We start from the raw sequence: 25,114 nt of genomic DNA, 5'->3' as shown, positions 1-25,114 counted from the left end.
AATATAACACGGAATTAGGCCTACTAGTTTGGTTGGGGCCTACTAACGGTGTCTGCCGCTCCTGGGTTTTCTCCTGTTTTCTTGAGCTTCAATCTTCAGGCTCTCATTAAGTAGTTGTTAATATAACACGGCATTAGGCCTACTAGTTTGGTTTGGGCCTAGTAACGGTGTCTGAGGCTCCAAGGTGTTCTCCAGGTTTACTTGCCTGAGCTTCAATCTTCAGGCTCTCATTAAGTGGTTGTTAATATAACACGGCATTAGGCCTACTAGTTTGGTTGGGGCCTACTAACGGTATCTGGTGCTCCTGGGTTTTCTCCTGTTTGGTTTTCTTGAGCTTCAATCTTCAGGCTCTCATTAAGTAGTTCTTAATATAACACGGCATTAGGTCTACTAGTTTGGTTGGGGCCTACTAACGGTGTCTGCCGCTCCTGGGTTTTCTCCTGTTTGGTTTTCTTGAGCTTCAATCTTCAGGCTCTCATTAAGTAGTTGTTAATATAACATGGCATTAGGCCTACTAGTTTGGTTGGGGCCTAGTAACGGTGTCTGCCGCTCCAAGGTGTTCTCCAGGTTTACTTGCCTGAGCTTCAATCTTCAGGCTCTCATTAAGTAGTTGTTAATATAACACGGCATTAGGCCTACTAGTTTGGTTGGGGCCTACTAAGGGTGTCTGACGCTCCCTGGTGTTGTCGTTCACTGTACAAAGCTGAGCTTCAATCTTCAGGCTTTCGGCCTATATTATCAGATATTAAACTGCATTTGGCCTACTTGTTTGGTTTGGCCCTACCAACGGTGTCTGCCGTTTCCTGGTGTTGTCCTCCACTGAACAAAGCAGTGCCGCCTGTTTACTCCTGTTACCAATTTTGAACTTTATTTGGCCCACTTTATTATTTGGGCCTACTAACTGTGTCTGCCTCTCATTACAGTTGTCCTCCACTGAACAAAGCAATGCCGCCTGGTTAGTCCTGTTACCAATTTTGAACTGCATTTAGCCTAGTTACTTATTTGGGCCTACTCACTGTGTCAGCCTCTCATTACAGTTGTCCTCCACTGAACAAAGCAATGCCGCCTGGTTAGTCCTGTTACCAATTTTGAACTTCATTTAGCCTTCTTTATTCTTTGGGCCTATATCTGTGTTTCCTGTTCATCCTGCCCATTGCCCAGCCACTGCTAGATGAGTCTGCTGGTACATTGACCCAGACCGCTACATTCCCCTTGCACGCTACACAGCCAGAATCTGACCCTGCTGAAAGTCTGGTTCCCCTTCCCGCATACTATACCACCTTACACGGAGACAAAGAGGAAGGTGCAGATGAAAGTGCAGGTTCCTTCATCAGGTGGGGGGCATACTCATTGGCGACGTCACTGGCACAGGGCCCCTCAGAGTATGCAAAAGTGTTGCTGCCGGTGGGAGGCGCCCCCGCTGTGCAAACACACCGCCGTACTTTGAGGGGCCCTGTGCCAGTGCCAATGCGAACGAGTAGGCCCCCCTGCTTGCTCAGGATCACAGCACTTGCAAAGTTGAAATACTTACCTCTCCCTGCTCCACCGCCGTGACGTAGTCCACGTTTCCTGGGCCCACTAAAAACTTGAACCAGCCCTACCCCCCACAACTTTAGCCAAATGACCCCCAATTTCCAATGCCTAACTATTATTATAAAGTAAATTAAGATTGACAAGCTTCAGTAACAAGAATGGATGTTTTTGCCATTAAAATGGGCACTGTAGGTGTTTTCCTGGCTTCCACTCACTGCCGACTATGCTTCCCCATTGACTTGCATTGGGTTTCGTGTTTCAGTCGATCCCCGACTTTACGCAATAATCGTCCGATTTCACTCGACTCGACTTTTGACAAAGTCGGGTTTCACGAAACCCGACGATCCTAAAAAAGTGAAAGTCGCTCAACCCTAGTGGTGACGTGTTTCTATTATACTTTTCCTCTGATTGTTTCTCTCCTGGCTTTGGCTTACAAATACTGAGGTAAAAATACTGACCAAATACTGAACGTGTGAACGTGGCCTTAGATTGGGGTCACATGAGCAATGTTTCTGTCTACGAGAGAATTGGAATCATTATGCTAATCACACTTGGCTCAAACTCTGATCTGAGCTAGAGATGAGTGTCAGTTTACTGTGATCTGATCCTCTCACATTAGAAAATCCCAGCTCAGGAGAGGAGAAGACCGAGAACTTAATTTCTCCATCTTCTCCATTGTCTTAGCGCCTGCGGATGTCGGACTTCCCTCAGATGATATCCAAGTATAGTCCAATGTTTTACTCGCACCCATAGACTTGAATGGATGCACTTGATCCAATTTGCGGGTCCACACGCAACATGCTGTGATTTTTTCTCATCCCGAAGCAGCATATTAGCATATAGCATCCCATGTGACAGTATCATATGTGATATGCTAATGACACTCAGCTCCTGGTCTGCTGCGACCCTGAGCCAAGTGTCAGTGCTCTGTGTCCAGATCCTCTCACATGAGAGAATAGCAGCACAGGTGCGGAGCAGATGGAGAAAATAATTTCTCAAACTTCTCCATTGCTGGCACCCACGTTAATCACACTGCACTCAGATGATGATGTTTTGCACACACATATATAGACTTGTATTGGCACGTGCCATTCAATCTACGCAGCCATATTAATTACCTTTACAGTTATCAACTTACCATGTTGAGAGCCTTATCAATAAAATCTAGAGCTAGGGCGTCTGAATCATCTGTTCCTGGCATCTCTAGTATTTCTTTTCGACCGTACAGAAATTTGCTGGGTACATACACCACGATTTCTTTTACTGCAGCAAGTCTGCAGTTCCATTTTGCTTTTTCACTGTCTTTATTTTGTGGGCTTGTGAGACATTGCAGAATAGTCTGTAATACAGAAGGTGATTGCTCAAAACAAGAGCTAAAGAGTATTTAGAGCACATGTTTTAAATACACTTAGGGGCTAATTCATCAAAATTTTTACTCCATTAAACTGACTTTAAAGCTTTGAAAAATTTCAAAATATTTGTGCAATAGGGAATTGGGAAAAAAAATGTAACTTTTGGCATTTTTTGCCACTTTGACTTTGCTTGGCCAAAATGGGTAAAGCTGGGGCAAAGTTTGGGCATAGCGGAGTCGGCCACACCCACCTATCAAATTCGTGATAAATGATGATGCTTTGCATGCCAGAAATGTTACTTTGCAGCCTGAAGTGGCATTTCTGGCACAGAAGATCACGCCACTTAGGAGAGGTGCCAAATTCATTAAGTGATTCAATCATAATTAATTTAGCTCCTCTTTCAGCAAGACTGGAGTTCAGCGACTAGGCCTTTTAAGGTAATATGGTTATTACAATGGTGAGGCCATTCTGATGTCAGGTCACTGGGTAGATGTATCTTAAATCACACAGCATCTATCAGAAATTTATGTTCACAAACAAAAGAGAAACTGTTTAAAGGAAACTGTCATGTAGAAGAAGTTATGAAGAAGTTATTAACCTGCACATATGGGTACATAGTGAGAGGCAGCTGTAACTTCGCCCTGGCCCAAGGGTGACAGAATCCGCCCTGGCCATGCCTCTATGACTATGACTAAAATTAATTTTCTCCCTCCAGCAAGGCTCCCAGTGCTGGAGCTGGGCAGCTTCAGAATGCTATTAACCTGCAAGTTAACTCCATATCTGCAGTTTAATAGCATTTTTTTTTTACATGAAAGGTTCGTTTTGACTTGTGACCTGTTTCAGTGCAGTAGTTGGAAATATTTTCTTGCATAATCCTAAAGACAAAAAATCAAGGACTGAATTTTTGCTTTGTAAACCTGTGTCTAAACTTGAGGTCATGACTTTAATGTGAACCTGTCACCAGGATTAAGAGATAAGAGATATGGTCATCACCTTTCGGGGCTGATATACAGCATTCTATAATGCTGTATATCTGCCCCCAACCCAACCTGTAAGAGAAGAAAAATAACTTTTATTATATTCGCCTGTGGGACAGTCCAGTCTGATGGGTGTCTCTGGTCTTGGTCCGGCGCCTCCCTTCTTCTTGCGATGCCGCACTCCTGCTTGCTTTGTGTGTATGACACGTCCCTTCATCATCCAAGCAGTCTCCTTGGCCCAGTGCTCCTGTGAAGGTGCACTTATCTGCCCTGTCAAGGGCAGAGCAAAGTACTGCAGTGCGCTGGCGCTGGGCCTCTCTAACCTTTCCTGGCACCTGCGCACTGCAATACTGTGCTCTGCCCTCAACAGGGCAGATAAGTGCACCTGCGTAGGAGCACTATGCTGAGGAGACGCGTCATCCACACAAAGCAAGTAGGAGGGCGGCATCGCAAGGAGAAGGGAGGCACCGGACCAAGAATGGCGATGCCCATCCGACTAGACACCCCCCCCCCATCAGGTGAGTATAATAAAAGTCATTTTCCTTCTTTTGCAGGTCTGCTTGGGGGCAGATATACAGCATTATAATCTTGAAAGGTGATGGCCATATCTATTATCGGCCAAACCTGGTCATGGGTTCCCTTTAAAGAGGACCAGTCACTTGCTCAAAGTAATTGAGCTAAATACCTTGTAAAAAACCCCAGCTCCACTGTGCCAGCTGCTTTTTTCCCCATTTTGAGCTGAGGCATTCTATTGCAGAGATATTCACATATTGGTTTCTTCAGGAGTGCACTACAGTGGATAAAAAGGTCTACACACCTCTGATAAATGACAGGTTTTTGTCATGTAAAAAAATCACACCAAGAAGAATCATTACAGTAGTTTTTCCACTCTTAGCGTTTGTGTACACATTCTGTTATTGCCGCATTCTCTCAGCATTATTTTTTCCAATACTTTTTGCCGTGAGAAAAACAGCATTTTACTGGCCCAGCAAAGTGAGCACAATTTCTGAAATCTCATGCACACATTGCTTATTTTTTACATGCAGATTTGAAGCAGTTTGATATCTGCTGCATGTCAGTTTGTACAGTGTTTTTCACCAGTACTGATTAATGTGAAAAAATGCATATAAAATTAGGAACTGATTCAAATCTGAGTGTAAAAAATCAGCAACATGTGCATGAGATTTCAGAAATCTCATTCACTTCACTGAGACAGTAAAATGCAGTATTATTCACATGGAAAAAATGCAGGGAAAATGTGGCAAACACAAAATGTGTGAAAATATACTTAGGTTCCCACGATGAGTATTTTATGAGCTTTTTATATTGCAGAATCATTTCTGCAGCTATTATATAAATAAGATTACTTGCATTTTTATAGCATCTTTATTGCACAGTGACACCATCTGCAGCAAGTTGATGCTGCAGCTCTCTGGAGATGGTCTGAGGATTGTCCTTGACTGATCTCACCATTCTTCTTCTCTGCCTTTCTGATGTTTTTCTTGGCCTGCCACTTCTGGCCTTAACAAGAACTGTACCTGTGTTCTTCCATTTCCTTACTATGTTCCTCACAGTGGAAATTGACAGGTTAAATCTCGGAGACAGCTTTTTGTATCCTTCCCCTGAACAACTATGTTGAATAATCTTTGTTTTCAGATCATTTGACAGTTGTTTTGAGGAGCCCATGATGCCACTCTTCAGCGGAGATTCAAACAGGAGAACAACTTGCAAGTGGCCACTTTAAGTAGCTTTTCTCATGATTGCATACACCTGGCTATGAAGTTCAAAGCTCAATGAGGTTACAAAACCAAAAAAAGTGCTTTAGTAAGTCAGTAAAAAGTAGGTAGGAGTATTTAAAACAAGAAAATGATAAGGGTGCCCATACTTATGCACCTGTCAAATTTTGTTTGAATGCAGATTGCACATTTTCTGTTAGTACAATAAACCTCATTTCAAGGCAGAAACATTACTGTGTCCAACAGTTATTAGATATATGAAACTGAAATAGCTGTTGCAAAATAAACCATTTTTATAAAACATTAAGCTTAAGATTAATAGGGGTGCCCAAACTTTTTCATATAACTGTGTGTATATATATATATATATATATATATATATATATATATATACATATACATATACATATACCTATTCTATGTGTACACATTTATTCTACCTATTCTATTCTGTCAGTGTGATTTTACTGTACACCGCACTGAATTGCCGGCTTTTCTCTATAACACCGGTGCGTATTTCTCGCAAGTCACACGCATGGTCCGTGTGTAATCTGTAATTTTCTCGTCCCCATAGACTTTCATTGGTGGATTTTTTGCGCATTACGCTAACAAACGCAGCATGCTGCGATTTTCTACGGCCGTACAAGACCGTATAATACGGATCCGTAAAATACGGCAGATAGGAGCAGGGCCATAGAGAATCATGGTACCGTATGGAATCCTTATTTTCTGTGCCTCTCATACATCCATAAAATACGCCAGTGTGACGCCGGCCTTACTCTTCATATGTTTAGTCTACAAAATCCCTGAATTAATTGACTGAGGTTGGCAAGACAGAAGCCTTTTATTGCAAAGAAAAAACATCCAAAACCGGCTGAGATTTGCCAAAAACCTACTTCAAGTTTGCTAAAAGCATGTAGGGAAAAGTGTTATCGTCTGATGAGACCAAAGTTGACCTTTTTTTTGCCATAATTTGATGCAAAGCCAAGACTGCTCATCACCAAAAGAACACTGTAATCGCAGAGAGACAACATTATGCTTTGGGGCACTTTTTTTTAGCAGCTGAAAGCTTGGACCTTTAGTAAAGGTGAAGGGGAATATGAGCAGTTCCAAATAACAGACAATTTCGCAGCAAAACGTTCAGGCCTTTTTTACATAGAAAGCTGAACTTGAAGAGGAATTTCACCTTTCAGCACGCCAACGATCCTAAGCATTCTTCCAAATCGACAAAGGAACATTTTGTCTAGAAGAAGATCAAAGTTTTGGAATAGCCCAGATCTGACTTCAATTGAACATATGTGGGTAACATGAAGAAGGCATTGTACATGGGTGATTCCTCTGCTATCTGACAGATTTGGTGCTACTGCAAAGAAGAGAGGAAAAAGATTGCCAATTCTAGATGTGCCATGCTGATAGACTTCTATCCATAACGACTGAATGCTACCATAAATTCAAAGGGTTCTTCAACGTATTAGTATGTATATACTATGCCAAATAAGGGTATGTATATTTATGCCACCACATTATTTTGCAGTAGTTCTTTATTTTTTTTTTCCCTCCAAAAGGATTTCAGTTTATCTTTCAATTGAATTGAACAGATTAAAGGCGAAGAAATTCTGAAATGAATTTTCTTGGTATGATTTCCTTTTACGTAACAAAAATCCTGGCATTTTAACACGGGTATGTATAGGTTTTTATTTATATGCACTGTATGTGAAATCTCTACTTTGCAGTCCAACTGGGCGTTACCTCAGAATTTTGTCTGGGGGCATAAGCTTTCATTCCTCCATCCAAAATGCTGCCAATCACAGCTCGTGTTGACTGATGCGCTGCAGAGAGGGGTGTCACTTAAATTGCCATGATGTGCGCTGAAGTTACACCAACATGCCTGTATGACTGAAAGCCGGCAGCTTCAGGGAGGTGTACAATTATATTTCTCTGTGCTTTCAGTAAGGGGGCCAGGCACCTTTATAACACTATTAATTTCCAGATTAACACTATATCTGAAGGTTAATAGCGTTATTCAGCATTAAATGTTCCTACTCAAGTACTAATTTAATCAGGGACAGTATTCATATCTAACAGTATATTGTAACTCTAAACTTTTTATTTTAAATAAAAAATATCTATATAAGGGCTTATTTGAGCCATTTTGGAGTAGTGCAAAAGAACAGTATTATTTTTGAATACATGTAGCAAAATATTCTGATTACCTTTAAAGCAAGACGATCCTCAGTTGAATTCTTCCCAGATCCAATATATAACTCAGTTCTGCCTGCAAACTGCGTAACCTCCTTGCAAAGTACAATGTCACTGTACTTTTCTATATTTTGAAGAACTTTCTAAAATAATAAATTTTTTAAAATTGAAACATGAACATTTGAAATAAAAATTATTTACATTTTTGGAAAGCCATAGATCAGAGTTTAAGCAAAATTAAAATACAGGAAACATTTTATTATAAAGCCCCCATACTAAAAGAATATGAGTATTCCTGTCTTAACGTGCCCACACTCATAAATAAAAGTTGGCTGAAATGACCAATTTTAACCATCAATGAACGATAGCTGGTTGCCTTGTTGTAACATCTGTTTGTTAGTCGGTCATCGGTTGAAACAATTGTTGTCATTCAAACCACCAGACCTGTTGGATTTTTCAGCTGATGATAAGCACTGGCTGTATCATTGTATTGGATGATGAATTCTGATATGTATTTTGTATTTTTAGACAAATGATTTTTTGGCAACCCATTTTCATCTCCTGAGTGTCGTGGCCTTTACAGTATGCTTTCCTAGTTCACTATCCACATTCAAAATTGCTTAATTTAATTTTAGCTGTAATAAACCCCTTTCACTTTGATTCGTGAAATTAAATTTTTTTTTGTTCTATTTTGCTGCAATGGGTTAAACAAAATGTTGATCTAATACTACTCCTATGTAAATGGAATATTAGAGCTTAAAATGTTTCATTTTGGAAATGCCACATATATTATCTGATGTGGATAGCCATATTTCTCTCTTTTTACAGTACATCACCAATGGAGAAAAACACAACTGCAGTTATTACATTTAGAAACATGACAAATAAGCATGGCTGCAGTTTTAGGATCCTTTCCTAGAACAGTTTCCTGAAGTAAAAAAAACACACAAACAGGACTGAGCTAGCACCAGAGAACACAGTATGGCATATTCAGAAGGTGGAGAGAAAGGCATAATTTAAACTAATAAAGTACAAGTCAGGAACTAAGAAGTATAGTCTTACATACAGTATTATAGAACCACATAGTCCTCCATACAGTATTATAGGTACCACATAGTCCTCCATACAGTATCATAGGTACCACATAGTCCTCCATACAGTATTATGGGCACCACATAGTCCTCCATGCATTATTTTTGGCACCACATAGTCCTCCTCCATACAGTATTATAAGCACCACAGAGTCTTCCATACAGGATAATGGGCCGCATATAGTCCTCCATACAGTATAAGGCCCCACATAGTCTTCCATACATTATAATGGGCTCCATATAGTCCTCCATACAGTATTATAGGTACCACATAGTCCTCAATATAGAATTATAGGTACCATATAGTCCTCCATACAGTAAAATGGGCCCCATATAGTGCTCCATACAGTATATTGGGCCTCATATATTGCTCCATTCAGTATAATAGGCCCCATATAATGCTTCATGCATAAAAAAATAAACAAATTCTCACCTATCCCCACAACTCAGAGTCTTCTGACCCTCTGCACTGCTCGACACAGAGGGCGCTGTAGTGATGTCACTTAGACATCACAGAGCTCAGATGCAGAGGGGGAGGATGGCAAAGGGAGTGTCAGCTGATGGCTACCTCTCCCATCATTGTTTTCAACTGCCGAAACAGTTGACTGTATGATGTGGGGGAGGGCGGTGCCAGTGCTGGCACCTGGCCCTCCCGACTCATGGGGCCCATAGCAGCCTCATGGTCTGCCACCATTGGCTGTGCACCACTGGGTGAACATCATATAACTCTGATTCAGTGTAAGATTAGTGGTATTTCCCTAATGACATGTTGAAGCAAAGGTTCATATATGCGTATGCCAAGATAAATGTAAAGAATGTGTAAAAGTATGGTTCTCCAATAGTCATCCCTTTTCTTGATGTTAACAATATGCATGCAATCCCAAAAGCATAACAACATACAACTTGCCATGTTTGCCAATAAGACCAAGGACCCCATTGGTTTATTTTCATTATCCCACTGTGACAATTGGTTGTCATGCCAGTGTAGTTGTTAACATTTTAACTGTCTGCCTTGTCCCTTGCTTGTCCCAAATCTTTGTCCCCCTCCACATCCAATTCCTTTGCATCTCCTCCTCAACTTCTTCCTCCTCCTTTAAATCTTGCAGCATGCAACATGGACCTTGAGGGTCCCAAACAGACACCAGGTGGTGATGAACAGGTGCAAGATGCTGTTCTTCCTTCATCCCTTCTTGCATTCTGATTAGTGTTTTCTTTTCAGGATAAATATGAGAGGAATTATATTGTTGATTCCATACGTGTCAATACTGACACTGCAAGACACACAGGGTCACATTACAGAGTGATATGGCATCACAAACCAGATGGCAGTGTGGAGGTAAAATTTGTTTTTGCACAGCCAGGATAGCATGTTTTGCTGAATATAATCAGTTGAAAAAACATTACACTTTCTTGGCCATTGCCACCACCTTACAAAAGCAGGTATATTTGTGAAAGAAATATTGAACAATTAAATTCAGCATGTGGGTCATGCGTGGAGCATGAGTTACATTTCCAGACTGGAAGGCAATCAAAGGCTGCATTTTGTCATGTCGGACGCTATTCACACTAGGGCGTCCGACAGACAGCGGTAATTCCACTTACATCCATTATACGCTCAGTTGCGCCTGCTAGACTTGATCCAGGTTGCTCGGGGTTAATCTAGCTGGTACTCGGGTTGGAGGCTTGGTCACGCCCACTGCCTTTAAATAGTTCTGCTGGACTTTGGGCGTCGCCGATTATAGCTTGTGCCTCGAGCCTAGTGATACCGGTCAGGAGTGGTGGTCTAGGAGAGGAAATATCGTATCTGGTGGTGTATTATCCTTTGTTATATTTCTCCTTCCTATATTTGTATTTGTTTTGCCCTGTGCACATTATAGTGTATTCCTGTGTGCCTGCGGCGTGGTGCGTTTTAAGTTTTCCCTGTCTGTGCTTTCTGTGGGGGTTGGTGTGTGGTCTCTTCACTGGGTGGCGGGTCGTGGTTTCAGCATAGGGCTGAAACAGGAGTTAGGGCCAGGCCTGGTGGCCCAGACAAGCACACCATTAGTGTAATTTCTGGGAGAGGGACAGACAGGGTTTCCCCTAGTCTGAGGGATATCGCAGGGGCCCGGGTAACCAGCCTTAGTCTCCCTAGGCATCCCCGTGACACAAGTATTGTCTCTAATGACAATTCTGAGTTGTGTGCCATGGGGAGCCAGCCAGCATGTTAGTTGCTACTCGATGCACTGCAGCAACTTGTCTGTCATATGACTTTTCTCCTCCAAGCTTTCAAGCTGTAAGACCGTTTGTCATCACTTAGCACTTCACCTTACATGAGCAAAAAGCATGGGGATGGTTTATATAACCAACAATGTGCTATGTGCCAGTTGGGGATGGGGTCATCTCGGTTGTGCAGGATCTGGAGGCGGTATAGGAGGAGACAGATAACCTCTTCCTGGTTGTGGAAACAGTCATAGTTCAAGTCGTGGAAGCTTCACCACTATTGATGAGCGAACGTTCTCATCACTACTCGTTACTCACTCGATCAACAGTGAGCTTGAGATGCTCACTACTCAGAGAGCATTTTTTTGCTCGAGTCTCTGCCCCACATATTTGGTGCTCTTTAGATAAATATGTGGGACTTCCAGTCACTGTAATGCTGTAGACATCTTGGTTGTGGCATTGCTGTGATTGGCTGGCCACATAGTGTCATCAGGTCTATATAAGACCTGTGACACTATGTTCCTCACACAGTACCCCAGAAACAGGCAGAACAGGGAGAGTTGCTGCTGAAAGAGGGACATAGTTGTAGCTGTGTATTAGCCAGGGATTCAGCCACATTTATATTTCTTATAAGTACAACAACAGCCCTTCTTAGGTTCTAATTATAATCAATAGTAATACTGCTGTTAGCAGCACTTATGGAGAAATTGTGCTGAAGGGATCATGTAGGGCAGGATAGGGTGAATTGAACATCAATCATTTATGCTGCAGCCTGCAACTCATACCAAAACTCAGTTTCAGGGCTAATAATATTCTTTATGCTCTGAAAACTGCAAATTTTTCTGAGCAGGAAAATATTATACACCATTTTTACTGCAGTAATTGTGAATCAAAAGCATGTAGCCAAACTTGGTTGGATCTCAATAGCATCGCTATATTGCTCCTGCAGTGAAATAAGTCCATCTGAAGTGTGCAGATTTTCCTGCAATTGTAATACTACAATTTTTTTTTCAGAAGTGAAATGTTATACGGCATTTATAGTGCTCTAGTTGTGCATAAAAGAACAAAAAATTTGATGGGTTAGAAATAGCACTGCTATATTGATACTGCAGCGTAAGCAATCCATCTGAAGTGGGCCAATTTTCCTGCAATTGAAACACTGCTATTTTTTTTCTGCAGTGAAATTTTATACGTCATTTATAGTGCTCCAGTTGTGAATCAAAACAAAAACACATTAGTTGCTTAAAAATAGCATCTCTATATTGATACTACAGCTTAAGAAGTCCATCTGAGGCCAATTTTTCTGTGATTGTAATTTGCTAATTTTTTTCAGCAATAAAATTTCTATGGCATTTATAGTGCTCCAGTTGTGCATCAAAACAGAAAAAAATCCTTGGTTAGTTACAAATAACATCGTTGATACTGCAGTGTACGAAGTCCATCTGAAGTGGACAAATTTACCTGACATTGTAATACTGAAACGTTTTCTCAACAGAAATATGTCATATGTAATTTAAAATGGGCAAGGCATGTAAAGAATGGGGAAGTGGATGTGATACTGAGCACTAGCGCAAAAGCTGTGGCCATGGGCAAGGTGAAACTGTGCCTGCCACAGAAGCACAACAAACACACACATCATGTCGATCTAGCTTCCTGTCTTACTTTGCAATGGGGTGTGGAGCACCAATCTTGAAGCCAGACCAGTGTGAAAAGGTTGTTGGATGGATAGCAAATAATGCTTCCAGTCACTTTGCAGCACCATCCTGGTTTCCACACGTCCTAGTCTCAGTAGCCGTGATTCTGGACCACATAATCATCATCCTGATTCTTCTTCCTCTCACCATTCTGAGTGCCCTACACTTGGCCTCTCCGAAGAGCTGTTCACATGTCCATTTATAGATTCTGACCTCTCGCCCTGCCCATTTCAAGCAGGACAAGAGGAGATCGCATGTAGCTATGCCCAAATATTTAAGCAGCCATGCTCACAAGAAGATGATGGTGGGAATGGAATTATTGTCGCAAGAGGTGGATGATAATTTCCAACAAGTGGTGTTGTTACATCAGAAAGTCAGGAGGAGGACTAGAGTGCGGAAATGGAAGACAAAGTGATGAATGATAAAGTCACTGACCCAACCTGGAAAGGTGACATACAGAGAAAGGACAACAGTGCACAGGGAGAGGGATCCGCAGCACCACAAGAGGCAAGAAGAGGAAGTGGGGTGGCCAGAGATGCAAGGTGGGCAACTGTTCCCCAGAGCTCCAACACGGGTGAAGTTGCCAAGCCAAGGATTAGGTGTTCCCAAGTCTTGCTCTTTTTTAAACACAGTCCAAAAAAGGCCATTTTCAACATCTGCCACACCAGGGGCAGCACAACTACCAGCCTGACCACCAGCATCCTAAGGCACATGCAAGCAAAGCACCAGACTACTTGGGCAAAACACCAGGGTCCAGAAACAGTGTCTGCGCGTGACACCACTGCCTGTTCCCCTGTTCTACGTGCATGCCAATCCCTTGTCCATGATGTTTGCAAATACAACTCCCACCCTGCAACTGTCATAGCATACTTGCAACCACCGTCTGCAACCATGTCAATGTTCTTGTCTCAGTGCAGTGGTAATTTGTTCCTACTGCAATCCTTATAACGCAAACGTAAATATGCAGCCACTCACCCACAGGTCAAAATACTATACAGTCACATTTATAGACAGCTTGCCTTGGAAATGTTGTAATTTAGACTTGTGGTGATGGAAGATTTCCACAAACTCATGTCGGTGGACGTCCCTTGGTACTCAGTCCCCAGCTACCACTATTTCTCCCAGTGTTCCGTCCCTGCTTTACACAAGCACATGTCCCATAAAAACAGCCGTGCCCTGACCAACGCTGTTACTGCGAAGGTCCATTGATGCGCGGGGTACCCTGACAAGGAGGAAAAAGTTTTGGAAGTTGCTGAAGGAGTACCTTGACGACCGTACCAGAGTCCTCCGTGATTCTTCTGTGCCTTACAACTATTGGGTATCCAAGCTAGACACGTAGCATGAACTGTCTCTCTAAGCCTTGGAGGTCCTGGCCTGTTCTGCTACTAGCATTTTGTCAGAGCGGTTTTTACTTCTGCCAGGGTATTATGACTGATAGGTGCATCCACCTGTCAACAAAAAATGCTGACAGGCTGACTCTTATCAAAATGAACAAGAGCTGGACTGGGCCATACTTCTCTACACCACCAGATGACAACAGCGGAACGTAAACTTTTTTCTGGGTCTATTCTCATGCACCCCTTCTCACCAGAACATATACAGTGTATATATATATATATATATATATATATATATATATATATATATATATATATATACTTCAGGATTTTGTCTTTTGTCTTTTTTGTCATCCTCCTCATCCTTCACCACCATATCCACAGGGTGATCATGCTACCCGAGCTATACATTTTTTAAGGTTGTTTATGATCCCTGCATTACAATTTTTAGAGGCCTATCTCAACTATTCTTTGATATATACAGTACAGACCAAAAGTTTGGACACACTTTCTCATTTAAAGATTTTTCTGTACTTTCATGACTATGAAAATTGTACATTCACACTGAAGGCATCAAAACTATGAATTAACACATGTGGAATTATAAACTTAACAAAAAAGTGCGAAACAACTGAAATTATGTCTTATATTCTAGGTTCTTCAAAGTAGCCACCTTTTGCTTTGATGACTGCTTTGCATACTCTTGGCATTCTCTTGATGAGCTTCAAGAGGTAGTCACCGGGAATGGTTTTCCAACAATCTTGAAGGAGTTCCCAGAGATGCTTAGCACTTGTTGGCCCTTTTGGCTTCTCTCTGCAGTTCAGCTCACCCTAAACCATCTCGATTGGGTTCAGGTCTGGTGACTGTGGAGGCCAGGTCATCTAGCGTAGCACCCCATCATTCTCCTTCTTGGTCAAATATTCCTTACCCATCCTGGAGGTGTGTTTGGGGTCAATGTCCTGTTGAAAAATAAATGATGGTCTGTACTGTATGTATACCCCCCAGGGGTAAATGTTTTTCAGCCCATGCAATTAGTACATTGGCATTGCCAGTCTAAGATAATGTTTCTGAGGCCCTCCACTACATCTCTTCAAAGGGGTATTGGAGTGCTGCCTTCTAATTTTCGGCATCCCTCGCACTTAGTACATACGCTTTACCAGTGTAGAAGACCGACTACTTAATAAAGGGAAAAATGCTTTTCTGATGCGCCACCTTCTATTCTGTTATAATAATACTGCTTTTATCTGCCTTTTCTCTACAGTGAAGTGTGGCAGTAGGGATAAAGTATTACAGCCATGGGGATTATTGCCTTATAAATTCTAAGCCTTGCTGCTGCTTTTTTCCATGCACTCATTGACCGATTGTTTTTTTTTACCATGATCTGTACTCTGAAATTCTTCAAAGCAGGCAACATTAACTGATTTAATGTGTCCAGTCACAGTATCTCTGTAGCATCTGTATGTAGGTAGTGGTGGGAGACTTTACGCTACTGAAGCTGGAATTACCACTGCTGAACTCTCTAGTGCTTTGTATCCGTCTATTTATGGGTGCTTCTTGAAGTATGAGCGCATGCCATAATTTCTCAAAAAGGCAGCTGTCTCCGCAAGATCATATGGCAGTGACTGTACCATCAGCATCTTGACAAGATGCGTGTTGACAACATACAAAAGGACACCTACACATGAGATATCCACACGTACGACTAGCCACTCTTGCAACCAGACTTTTCAAGAACTGGTGAGCCTCCTCCACCAACAGCACATGTTGCATCACCTGCTCCAGAGCTGACTGCAGAAAAAGTTGTTTTACATCAAGGATCGTTTAGCCACAGGTCTTCTGCGCTGTGCATCTACGAGTTTAACACTCTCCTCCTGTATGGATATCACATACTCGGCACCCCTGTCAGTTTCCAGGTCTTCTCCATCACAGCATCATCTGCATCACCTCTGATTCAGCTGACAGTTTCACTGGTGTGGGAAATAGCCAGAGCTCCTTGCTGCCCTGCCTGATTTCCACCTCAAGATGTGCCTTGGCTCAAGGTCATTGGGTTAAGATGAGTTCCTACCACCACAGCTTGCAGAGCAAGTAACACAGCTTGGCATTAAAATTGCATACCCATATTCTCTGGCTTCATGTCATCCGAGAACAATGATTGCCTGTTCATTTCTTTCAATAAATCAACTGAAACAAGTTGTTCTGGTATGCCATGTTCCTAAGGCCTGGGATGCTGTGCAGGACAGAAACAGGTTATTGATATACTAGAAGATTTCCTGTACAACACTAAGTGTTATGGCTACGGAGGAGGTGGACTAAGCAAAACACTGACTCCAGCTGATATGTCGCTGTCAAAGGCTACATCTTTCTGGGGTGATTGAGGGGAGTTGTATGACATATATTCCATTATGAAGTAATGGTAAACTGACTGAACAGAGAACTAGTCTGATCTGGTGCATAACCAAAAACAACTTACATAGCAAATAGAGAAATGGTTGCACACAATTTTACTAAAGCAAATGAATGTGTGATACATGAAATGTGAATGTGCAACACGAAAACAATAACAACTACAAAGTGAAATACACAAAAATCTGAGAAAGCACAGGCCTGTGCCTATGAATGTGTTTACATAGACACATGAGAAAGGCGGAAGAAAAAAAGAACCATGCAACAAACAGAGTACGTGGAAAACGTTCCAGACCCCAAACGTAAAAGAAAGGAAAGCGTACTAGGGAGGAAGACACACAAACAAAAAGTTTGTGAAACGTTTAGGAAAAGCAACAGAGATTAACCACTTAAGATAATCCCTAGCTGATGAGCTGGATCTCTAAACACCATCTGTCTTGAAATATAGCCAGCAAAGAAAGAAGGTGCAAGGGAGTATACTGTACATAGCCCCTCCCAAGATGTGATAGGACAGAGCCAAATAGGGAAGTGAGAGACACCTGAATGGAAGCAAACCAAAGAAAGTAAAGAAAATACAAAATAACCATCAGCAGTTGGATAGACACCAAACAAGCTGTGGCTCAACAAAGAGGGAGACCAACCTCACAGCAAGAGTCCTAAAACTAAAGGTACCGTCACACTCAGCGACGCTGCAGCGATATAGACAACGAGCCGATCGCTGCAGCGTCGCTGTTTAGGTCGCTGGGGAGCTGTCACACAGACAGCTCTCTCCAGCGACCAACGATCAGGGGAACGCCGGTGGCGCTGACACATTCAGTGCAGGAGGCTCTGAGCAGCAACGCGTAACCCTGTGGACGCCGGGGGACGTGACAGACATCAGAATGTGAGTATGTACTGGTTTTTTTTTTACTTTTACAATGGTAACCAGGGTAAATATCAGGTTACTAAGCGCGGCCCTGCGCTTAGTAACCCGATGTTTACCCTGGTTACAAGTGAACACATCGTTGGATCGGCGTCACACACGCCGATCCAACGATGGACAGCGGGTGATCAGCGACAAAATAAAGTTCTGGACTTCTAGCTCCGACCAGCGATATCACAGCGGGATCCAGATCGCTGCTGCGTGTCAAACACAACGAGATCGCTATCCAGGACGCTGCAATGTCACGGATCGTCGTCGTTCTCGCTGCAAAGTCGCTTAGTGTGAAGGTACCTTAAGACATGACAGATACATTGTCGGACAGCTTGAACCAGACTGCAGGAGGCACATATGAAGATTCCAGAAGACTGATTTTCCAGTTAAATGTAACGGTTATACAGTAGGTAAAAAAGACTTTTCTTAACAAGAAATTCAAACACATGGGCTTCTAAGATGGCTGAAAACAGTAAATGAGGAAGAAAGGAGGGGTTACTGACATCAGAGCTAGAGGGATAGACAGGAAGAAAGGAAGGACAAGCTTCTAAAGAAGGGCAAACTTTATTGCATAGCAATGAAACAATAATATAATATTGTCTGTATTATTCCCAAGTCATGGGTCATGACACTATCCATCTGAAATCTTTAGATTTTTACGATGATCCAATTTTGACATAAAGTCCTTGGATGATGTCCACCTCCGATCTGTAACCTGAAAGATTAAAAAAACACACAAACATGCAACAATAAAACTGCAAACAACTGTGAAGTCTAATGTTATGCTTAATGTAGTCCACGACAGTAGGATAATCCAAGTTCAACTGGAAACTCATCTTCGGAATATTGAAGCTGCAACTTTCAAACACTTCCACCAACCTTACTATCCCTCCAGCTGTGTTAGAACTTTGAACTTTTCTCTGTTAGATTGTATGTGCAGTTATGTTCCCCACAATAAGCTCTGTCCAATAGCAATGAACTTCAAGTGATGCCTTCTTTCATGAAGCACCTGGGCGATGTGAGTTAGAGAAACAACAGTCTGCACCCTTGGTACCATGGATCTGCGGCATGTAAAGATGGCTGTTCTGATCGTCCCTTTGGCATCTAGTTCCTCAAGTTCATATGCTCTTTTGGCATCAAACGAACAGGGATGCTCATGAAGGAAGTTTGGAGGCGAAAGCCATGTGTTGTTGCAAAGTTGAGACAAAGCCAAGAGTCCTATTCCACTATCAGCAGACCAAGGCCATAAGAGATGTGGTGCCACTGCTCAGGAGTTAATTCAGCAGTTTTTACTGCCAGTACAGCAGCGCAAAGTTCAAGCCATAGTACAGAGTGTGGATTTTGGAATTAGTTTGGCCTTACGCAAGACAAATCCACAATTCACCCTGTTGTTGGTCATGAAGGCCTTCAGACAGGCCAATGTTAATGTGTACTATAACTCATTAATATCATAGATGCTGTTTTCAAGACACAAAACTTCTCATTTGATGAAGGGTTTATCGTGGACTGACACCTGGAATGTGAAATTGTCCTTTTTAATGCACCCACAGAAGACCAAGGTTTCATTGTATAGGAGAAACATAAGAACCCAGATTGATGCCCTTTGAGCTCTTTGCATTGTCCTCAGATGAGAATTCCTTCATTAAGTCCTAGCTTTTGATTTTTATGAAGCCTGATCCTTGATGCAGAGAGCATTTTCTGTGTTCTAGAAAGCATATCAACTGCCTTTTCACTTTTGGGCAAAGACTTAAATCCATCATCTCCAAAGAATTTCTTCTCCACAAATAGATGAGCATCAGATCCGTATCTTTCTCACCTTCCTGGGCTTAAAGCCGGTTTTAGGCAAAGTACTTGGCACAACAAAGAGATTCGGGCGCACTGCTATATAAAATATAAAATACTCTGAGGGTGCAGTGCAGTGAAAAAGACAATCATATAGCAAAAGATTGTAAAAGAAGAGGAAGAGGCCTCTGGGACAAGTTGTGAGAGGCAACAATATGCCTGGTGAACGATTATTCCAAATGTCAACCAGGAAAAAACATAAGGGTGTACACCATCTTATACAATCAGAGCAACCAATCACTTGCAAGGTCAAAACTCTTTGATCTGTTCAGCTTAAATGGAAATGTGGAGCGCCCCCAGACGCAGGGCCGTGGGGTACTCGGTACCGGGCCTCTCTGTCTCAGTTCTGGGGTTGTCACGGTGGCTAGACCCGGTCCGTGACCCTGTTAAGGGGCGTCCAATGAAAGTTTGTAGGTGGTGGTGCAGGTCGCAATGAATAACGAGGACACAGGGTTGCAGTCTCTTTACCTCTTTACTGAAGGCTTCAAGATCCTCAATCCAGAGTACGGTTAACAGGGCTGTCTGAGACCGGCCGGTCCGATGGCACCTCCAGTGTTCCCTTTGCAGGTGGAAATCTGTGCCAACCTTCTAGCGCCTGTGTGTTGTAGTACTTCCCTGCTGAGCACCACGGGATAGTCCTCACAACTGTTGTGTCTGCTTCTGATGTTCTTTCCCACAACTTATGTCTGTTCTGATGTTCTTCTCCGTCCCCCAGATGATATGGATAGGACTCACCCGTATGACGGGTAGGCCTGGAGTTCTTCCGGGACCCTAGTGACGCCCCTCTCCCACAGTTGCCCCCTATGTCTGCTTAGGTGATTTAGGTGAGACAGCCAACCTATAATTAACTGTTCTGCCATTGGTTTGAAGTAATGCTTGGAGCCTAATACTTCCTCGGCGTTCCGGCCACCGGCTACTGCCTCGGTCTTACAGCACGACTCCTACTGGTGTTATCTCCTTTTTGCTTTGATCTCATTTCTTACTCTCCACAATAAACCTCGCTTCCTGTCCTTTCTTCAGATACCGCCGCGATGTAGTGCAGGCGCGGTTCCTTAACGTTCTTTCCTTTTCGCTAGGCCTCTGTCAGGATCCCACCCCTGACAGGGACCCCCTGAATCTTCCCCTGCAACACCCTCTGCCACAGGATGTTGCCTGGCTCCAACCCAGTCAGCTTCTCTCTAACTTTCTATCCAACCCCCAGTTTTACCAGATTGTGAGGAGTGGCCTAATACATAGCGCCCTTAGCTCCCCCTGGAGGCCAGAATATGAAGTGTATTGGTGTCTATGATACCTGGTCAGGTGAACTCCTTCAGTGCCATCAGACGTACCATCACTCCCCTTAGCGGCGGAGCATCAGTACTGCAATGACCAGGACTCTGGGGCGCTGCAAATGCTTACCCTTACATCTTGGGCACCTGCAATGGTGTTTCAGAGGTATCTGGGAGAAGAGCCAGTGGGCTTACAGTAGCTTCTCACACACTTCTATTCATGAAGAAGATACTGTGGTAGGACTTGCTACTTGTACTCCATCATCCCTGCAATGGCTTGTGGTGAGTAAGGGAGGTGTAAGCTGTGGAGGGATAGGCTGGGATGGAGCACTCGTATGTTGTCCTCATTGTCATACTCCAAACATTTACAGCGGTTGGGCCACCATAAATACATTTAATTAAGCAGAAAATGTGTAAATAAATGTTTTTGCAAGTTACATTTCCTGTCGTCATAAAAAAAGAGTTCCTCCACCTTCCCACCTTCAGCATGCACAACATAAGTGAGATACTCCCCGCGCTCGCAGAATGCTGTGAATCATGTGCAGTGATAGCAAACACTCTTCCAACGCACACACAGGTCCGACAGCGCACGCAGAATGTAAAATACTGTGAGTGTGTGCAGATTTTGGAAAGGGAGAAGATAAACATTAGATATTAGAAAAAACTTTTTCACAGTGTGGGTGATCAATGAGTGGAACAGGCTGCCACAAGAGGTGGTGAGCTCTCCTCCAATGGAAGTTTTTAAACAGAGACTGGACAGACATCTGTCTGAGATGATTTAGTGAATCCTGCATTGAGCAGGGGGTTGGACACGATGACACTTGAGGTCCCATCCTACTCTATATTATCTTAGCAGACATTCTAAAGTCTGTCCTGTAGCTGTATAGGAGCTCTAATATGGCTTTATAGGTGTATCTGGCAGAAGTATTTTTTACTATTCTGACTCCATAACTATGCCGCAAGTGTGGGGCGTTTGAGACATAGTTTCTAGACTGCCTCAGTAAGAACCAGTACTCACATGTAGATACATTGTCAGATAGCTTGAACCCGGATGCAGGAGGCATGTATTGCTAATGAAATAGTTAATATCTGCTTCATCCTAAAATATGAGAAAATAGCCTTATGAGAGAATAACCTTTGTCCCATATGTGGTTATGGTTATGTGGTTATCATCTGTGTCTACACACACACATTCTTTGCCCTGATGTCCTATCTAATTTCCCAAAATGGTAATTGACAAGTTGTTTATTCCAAGGTTACCTTGACATGGGATGTTATGGGATGTCAGCCCAAGTCCCTTATGGTTTATTTCAACTTTTATACATGGTCATTTTGACTTATAGGAAATTAGCCCAGATTCCTTACACATAATCCATCTTGTGTCCATGGATTTATTTGACAAGCAATTGTATCACTTATATTTCGGTCAATACATTGTCTAATATCTCTATTTCCTTTGATCTAACCCCTATAAAAGATGAGCATATCCAAGAATAAACAAGACTATTCAGACAGACAACTGTTTGTGTGTCTTGCTGTTTAATTCTTCATAGCCTGGGTACCTAAGCCAGAAAAAGCCTGAGTAGGACATAGAAATCCTGTCTCTGACAGTATGAAGATTCCAGAAGAAGATTTCTTGTAGCTAAGCACATATACAGTAGGTAAAAAAGACTTTTCTGAACCAGGGATGCAAACACATGAACTTTTAAGATGGCTGACAAACAATGAATGAGGAAGAAGGATAAGGAAAAAGGGAGGGGTTACTGACAACAGAGAAACATCAGAGCTAGAGGGAAAGACAGGGAGAGAGGAAAGACAAACTTCTAAAGAAGGGCAAACCTTATCGCATAGCCATGAAACAGCACAGTATAACGGCAATACAATACTGTCTTTATTATTCCCAAGTCTTGGGACCTGGCAGGGTGGTCGGGGGTGATTATGAAGAATGGTAGTAGCCTAGTGGTTGCACCAACCCCCAGAGTTGCCTGGACATCCTTCAAGAAACTGCTGGTGCAATCCTGTGAAATAACACCTACTGTAGATGGGGTTTGTTATTATAGGGAGTATTTTCCCATAGACACACAGTGTCACATGGGTTTATTGAATATCCGTCACCCATCCTGGGCACAGCATGACCGCCAAGCTTCAGTAAGAGACTATACAAATTTGCTGCAACTGTATCACTCTAATAATGCAATGTTAATGCACTAATGTGACTTACTGTATATGAGTATCTTTTGTTCTTATTGCATGTTACACTTTTTTATTGTGCTTATGGCATTATTATTTTGAAGATATAATGTGAATATTTGGCCCTATGTCATAGCCTTTTATTTGCCGTATGTTGAGGGCAGGATAGTGGCTAATACACTGATTATAAGGGATAGTGGCCGAGTAGCTATTCACATAAGATCACAATATGGTCAGTCTCATATAATATCTTAATATAATTAGTTTCTTACCAACAGTACATTGCTCTTAGGTTTGCCCATACTTAATATGATTGCCGGCTTGCGCGCATGCCTATTACGGCTTCTCTATTGGAGTATTTCTGATGGCATCCGGAAGTGACGCACGTGGGTCTTTGACATCACGGGGGTTTTCTCCCTGACTCACTGCGCCGCTGGATATGCGGAAGCGGTGCACTCTAAGGAGATTGCTGTGGACCACATGCACCAATCATGACGCTGAATCATAGACACCTGTAGTGACCTGTTTTTATATCACTTTAGACACACAGAAAGGTACAGCCCCCAAGAAAGGCCACACGAAACACGAGTTGGGGCTGCTTGTTTTCCTTGTTTTTTCTTGCGTTTTTGCAGTGTTTTTGAGCATTTTTTTTTGCAGCAGTTTTGGCATGCTAGATTTGTCTCTTGACCATGCTGATTTCAGCATTTTTTCACCACCCATTCAAATCAATGGGTCAAAATATTGTCTTGGAGGGATATTCCCCCAAAAAAATAAGTTATCCCCCAACTACATGCATAGGTTAGGGGATAACTTACTGATCCTGGGGGGTCCAACTACTGGAACTCCCAGTAATCCTAAGAATGCCAAGAGCAGGGTCCTACAGCTTTACTGTGAATGGCCTGGAGATATGTACGCATGTTCTAACTTTGTTCCATTCACTGTCTATGACCCAACTGGAAATAGCCAAGTACAGTGTTCAGCTTTGTCCTACAGTCCCTTAGGCAATGAAGGACAAGGAGATGCAGCACGCACACTTCTTCACAATCAAATATGGAGCTGCAGGGCCCTGCTCACAAGATTCCAGAGCCCAGATTTTAGTGTCCCAGTTGTTGGCTCCCCAGTGATAAGCAAGTCATCACAGGGTAGGGGACAACTTGTTTTTTAGGGGATGAACCTTTAAACATTAACTTACCTCATTAATGTCAGATATGCTTGTGTCTGTTAGAATAGCAAATCTAGTTTGTAAACAATCATACACTTTGTCCTTTATGTGCTTATTGAGTCCAGTATCATTATCCACATCAGCGGTATCTGTAAAATATTATAAATAATTTAATGTAACTAATATAAAATAATGACTCAGGTTAAAGAGAATATTTCCACTAGGTTCTGCATGTCAAAATAGCAACACCATGGAACAGTTGCTGCTGAGCCAAATAAAATATTTTATTTTTTTATTTCTCTTAACTTGTAAAGTTTATATTATAATGTACAGCATGATAAACCTAAGGGGCATTACCAGAGATTTTTCTTTGGGGCAGTATACTTGCTCCCCTGCAGAAATTTGACCAATCATAAACAGGCAGTAGCATACAGTGAAAATAAGAACACCCCCCCACACAATAGCTTAGAGCAGGCTTTCTACTGTGTGGGACATGTAATGACACTAGTAACTAGCAACTCATCCCTGCACTACTCCAGGCGCCCTGTAAGATCATTATGACAGATATACAGGGGTTGGACAAAATAATGGAAACACCTGGAAACATCAACAAAAGGTAATTTAATATGGTGTAGGTCCATCTTTTGCGGAGATTACAGCCTCAATTCTCCGAGGTATGGATTCATACAAGGTGTGAATTGTTTCCAAAGGAATTTTAGCCCATTCTGCAGTTAAAACACTCTCCAGTTCTTTGAGCGAAATCGACGTCTAACTTGAATCTCTAAAATTGACCATAAATGCTCAATAATGTTTAGGTCTGGGGATTGTGGGGGCCAGATGAGATGCTCAACTTCATTAGAATGTTCCTCGTGCCACGCTTTAACGATTCTAGCAGTATGAATTGGTGCATTATCATCCTGAAAGATGGCGTTCCCCTCTGGGAACAGTGATTGAACCATTGGATGCACTTGGACTCCCAAAATGCCTAAATAATCTCGGCTGTTAATTCTTCCATGAAGGGATATCATTGGCCCAGAGGATCTCCATGAAATAGCACCCCAGATCATCACAGAACCTCCACCATGATTTACGGTTGGAAGAAGGCAGTCTGGATGGAATGCTTCTTTCGCCTGTCTCCAAACGTACACTCGGCCGGAGGACGGAAATAGGGTAACCGATGATTCGTCTGAGAATATCACATGTTTCCACTGCTAGAGG

At 42.4% G+C, this 25,114-nt stretch overlaps 1 protein-coding gene across 3 annotated transcripts in view; it reads right to left on the bottom strand.

The window, feature by feature from the left end:
* LOC143793224 (uncharacterized) overlaps positions 1-25,114 on the bottom strand; it is a 420,556-nt gene that overhangs the window by 218,203 nt on the left and 177,239 nt on the right. For all 3 annotated transcript variants that reach the window (XM_077280004.1, XM_077280005.1, XM_077280006.1), the window contains exons 8-10: positions 23,927-24,045; positions 7,812-7,940; positions 2,672-2,872 (exon numbers count right to left, since the gene is read on the bottom strand). In XM_077280004.1, the coding sequence (XP_077136119.1) occupies positions 2,672-2,872; positions 7,812-7,940; positions 23,927-24,045 (449 nt within the window). The remainder of the gene's footprint in view (positions 1-2,671; positions 2,873-7,811; positions 7,941-23,926; positions 24,046-25,114) is intronic.

This window comes from Ranitomeya variabilis, chromosome 1 (genome assembly GCF_051348905.1).
Source record: "Ranitomeya variabilis isolate aRanVar5 chromosome 1, aRanVar5.hap1, whole genome shotgun sequence".
NCBI classification, from domain to species: Eukaryota; Metazoa; Chordata; class Amphibia; order Anura; family Dendrobatidae; genus Ranitomeya; species Ranitomeya variabilis.
This window is presented reverse-complemented; position numbering and strand designations above follow the sequence as displayed.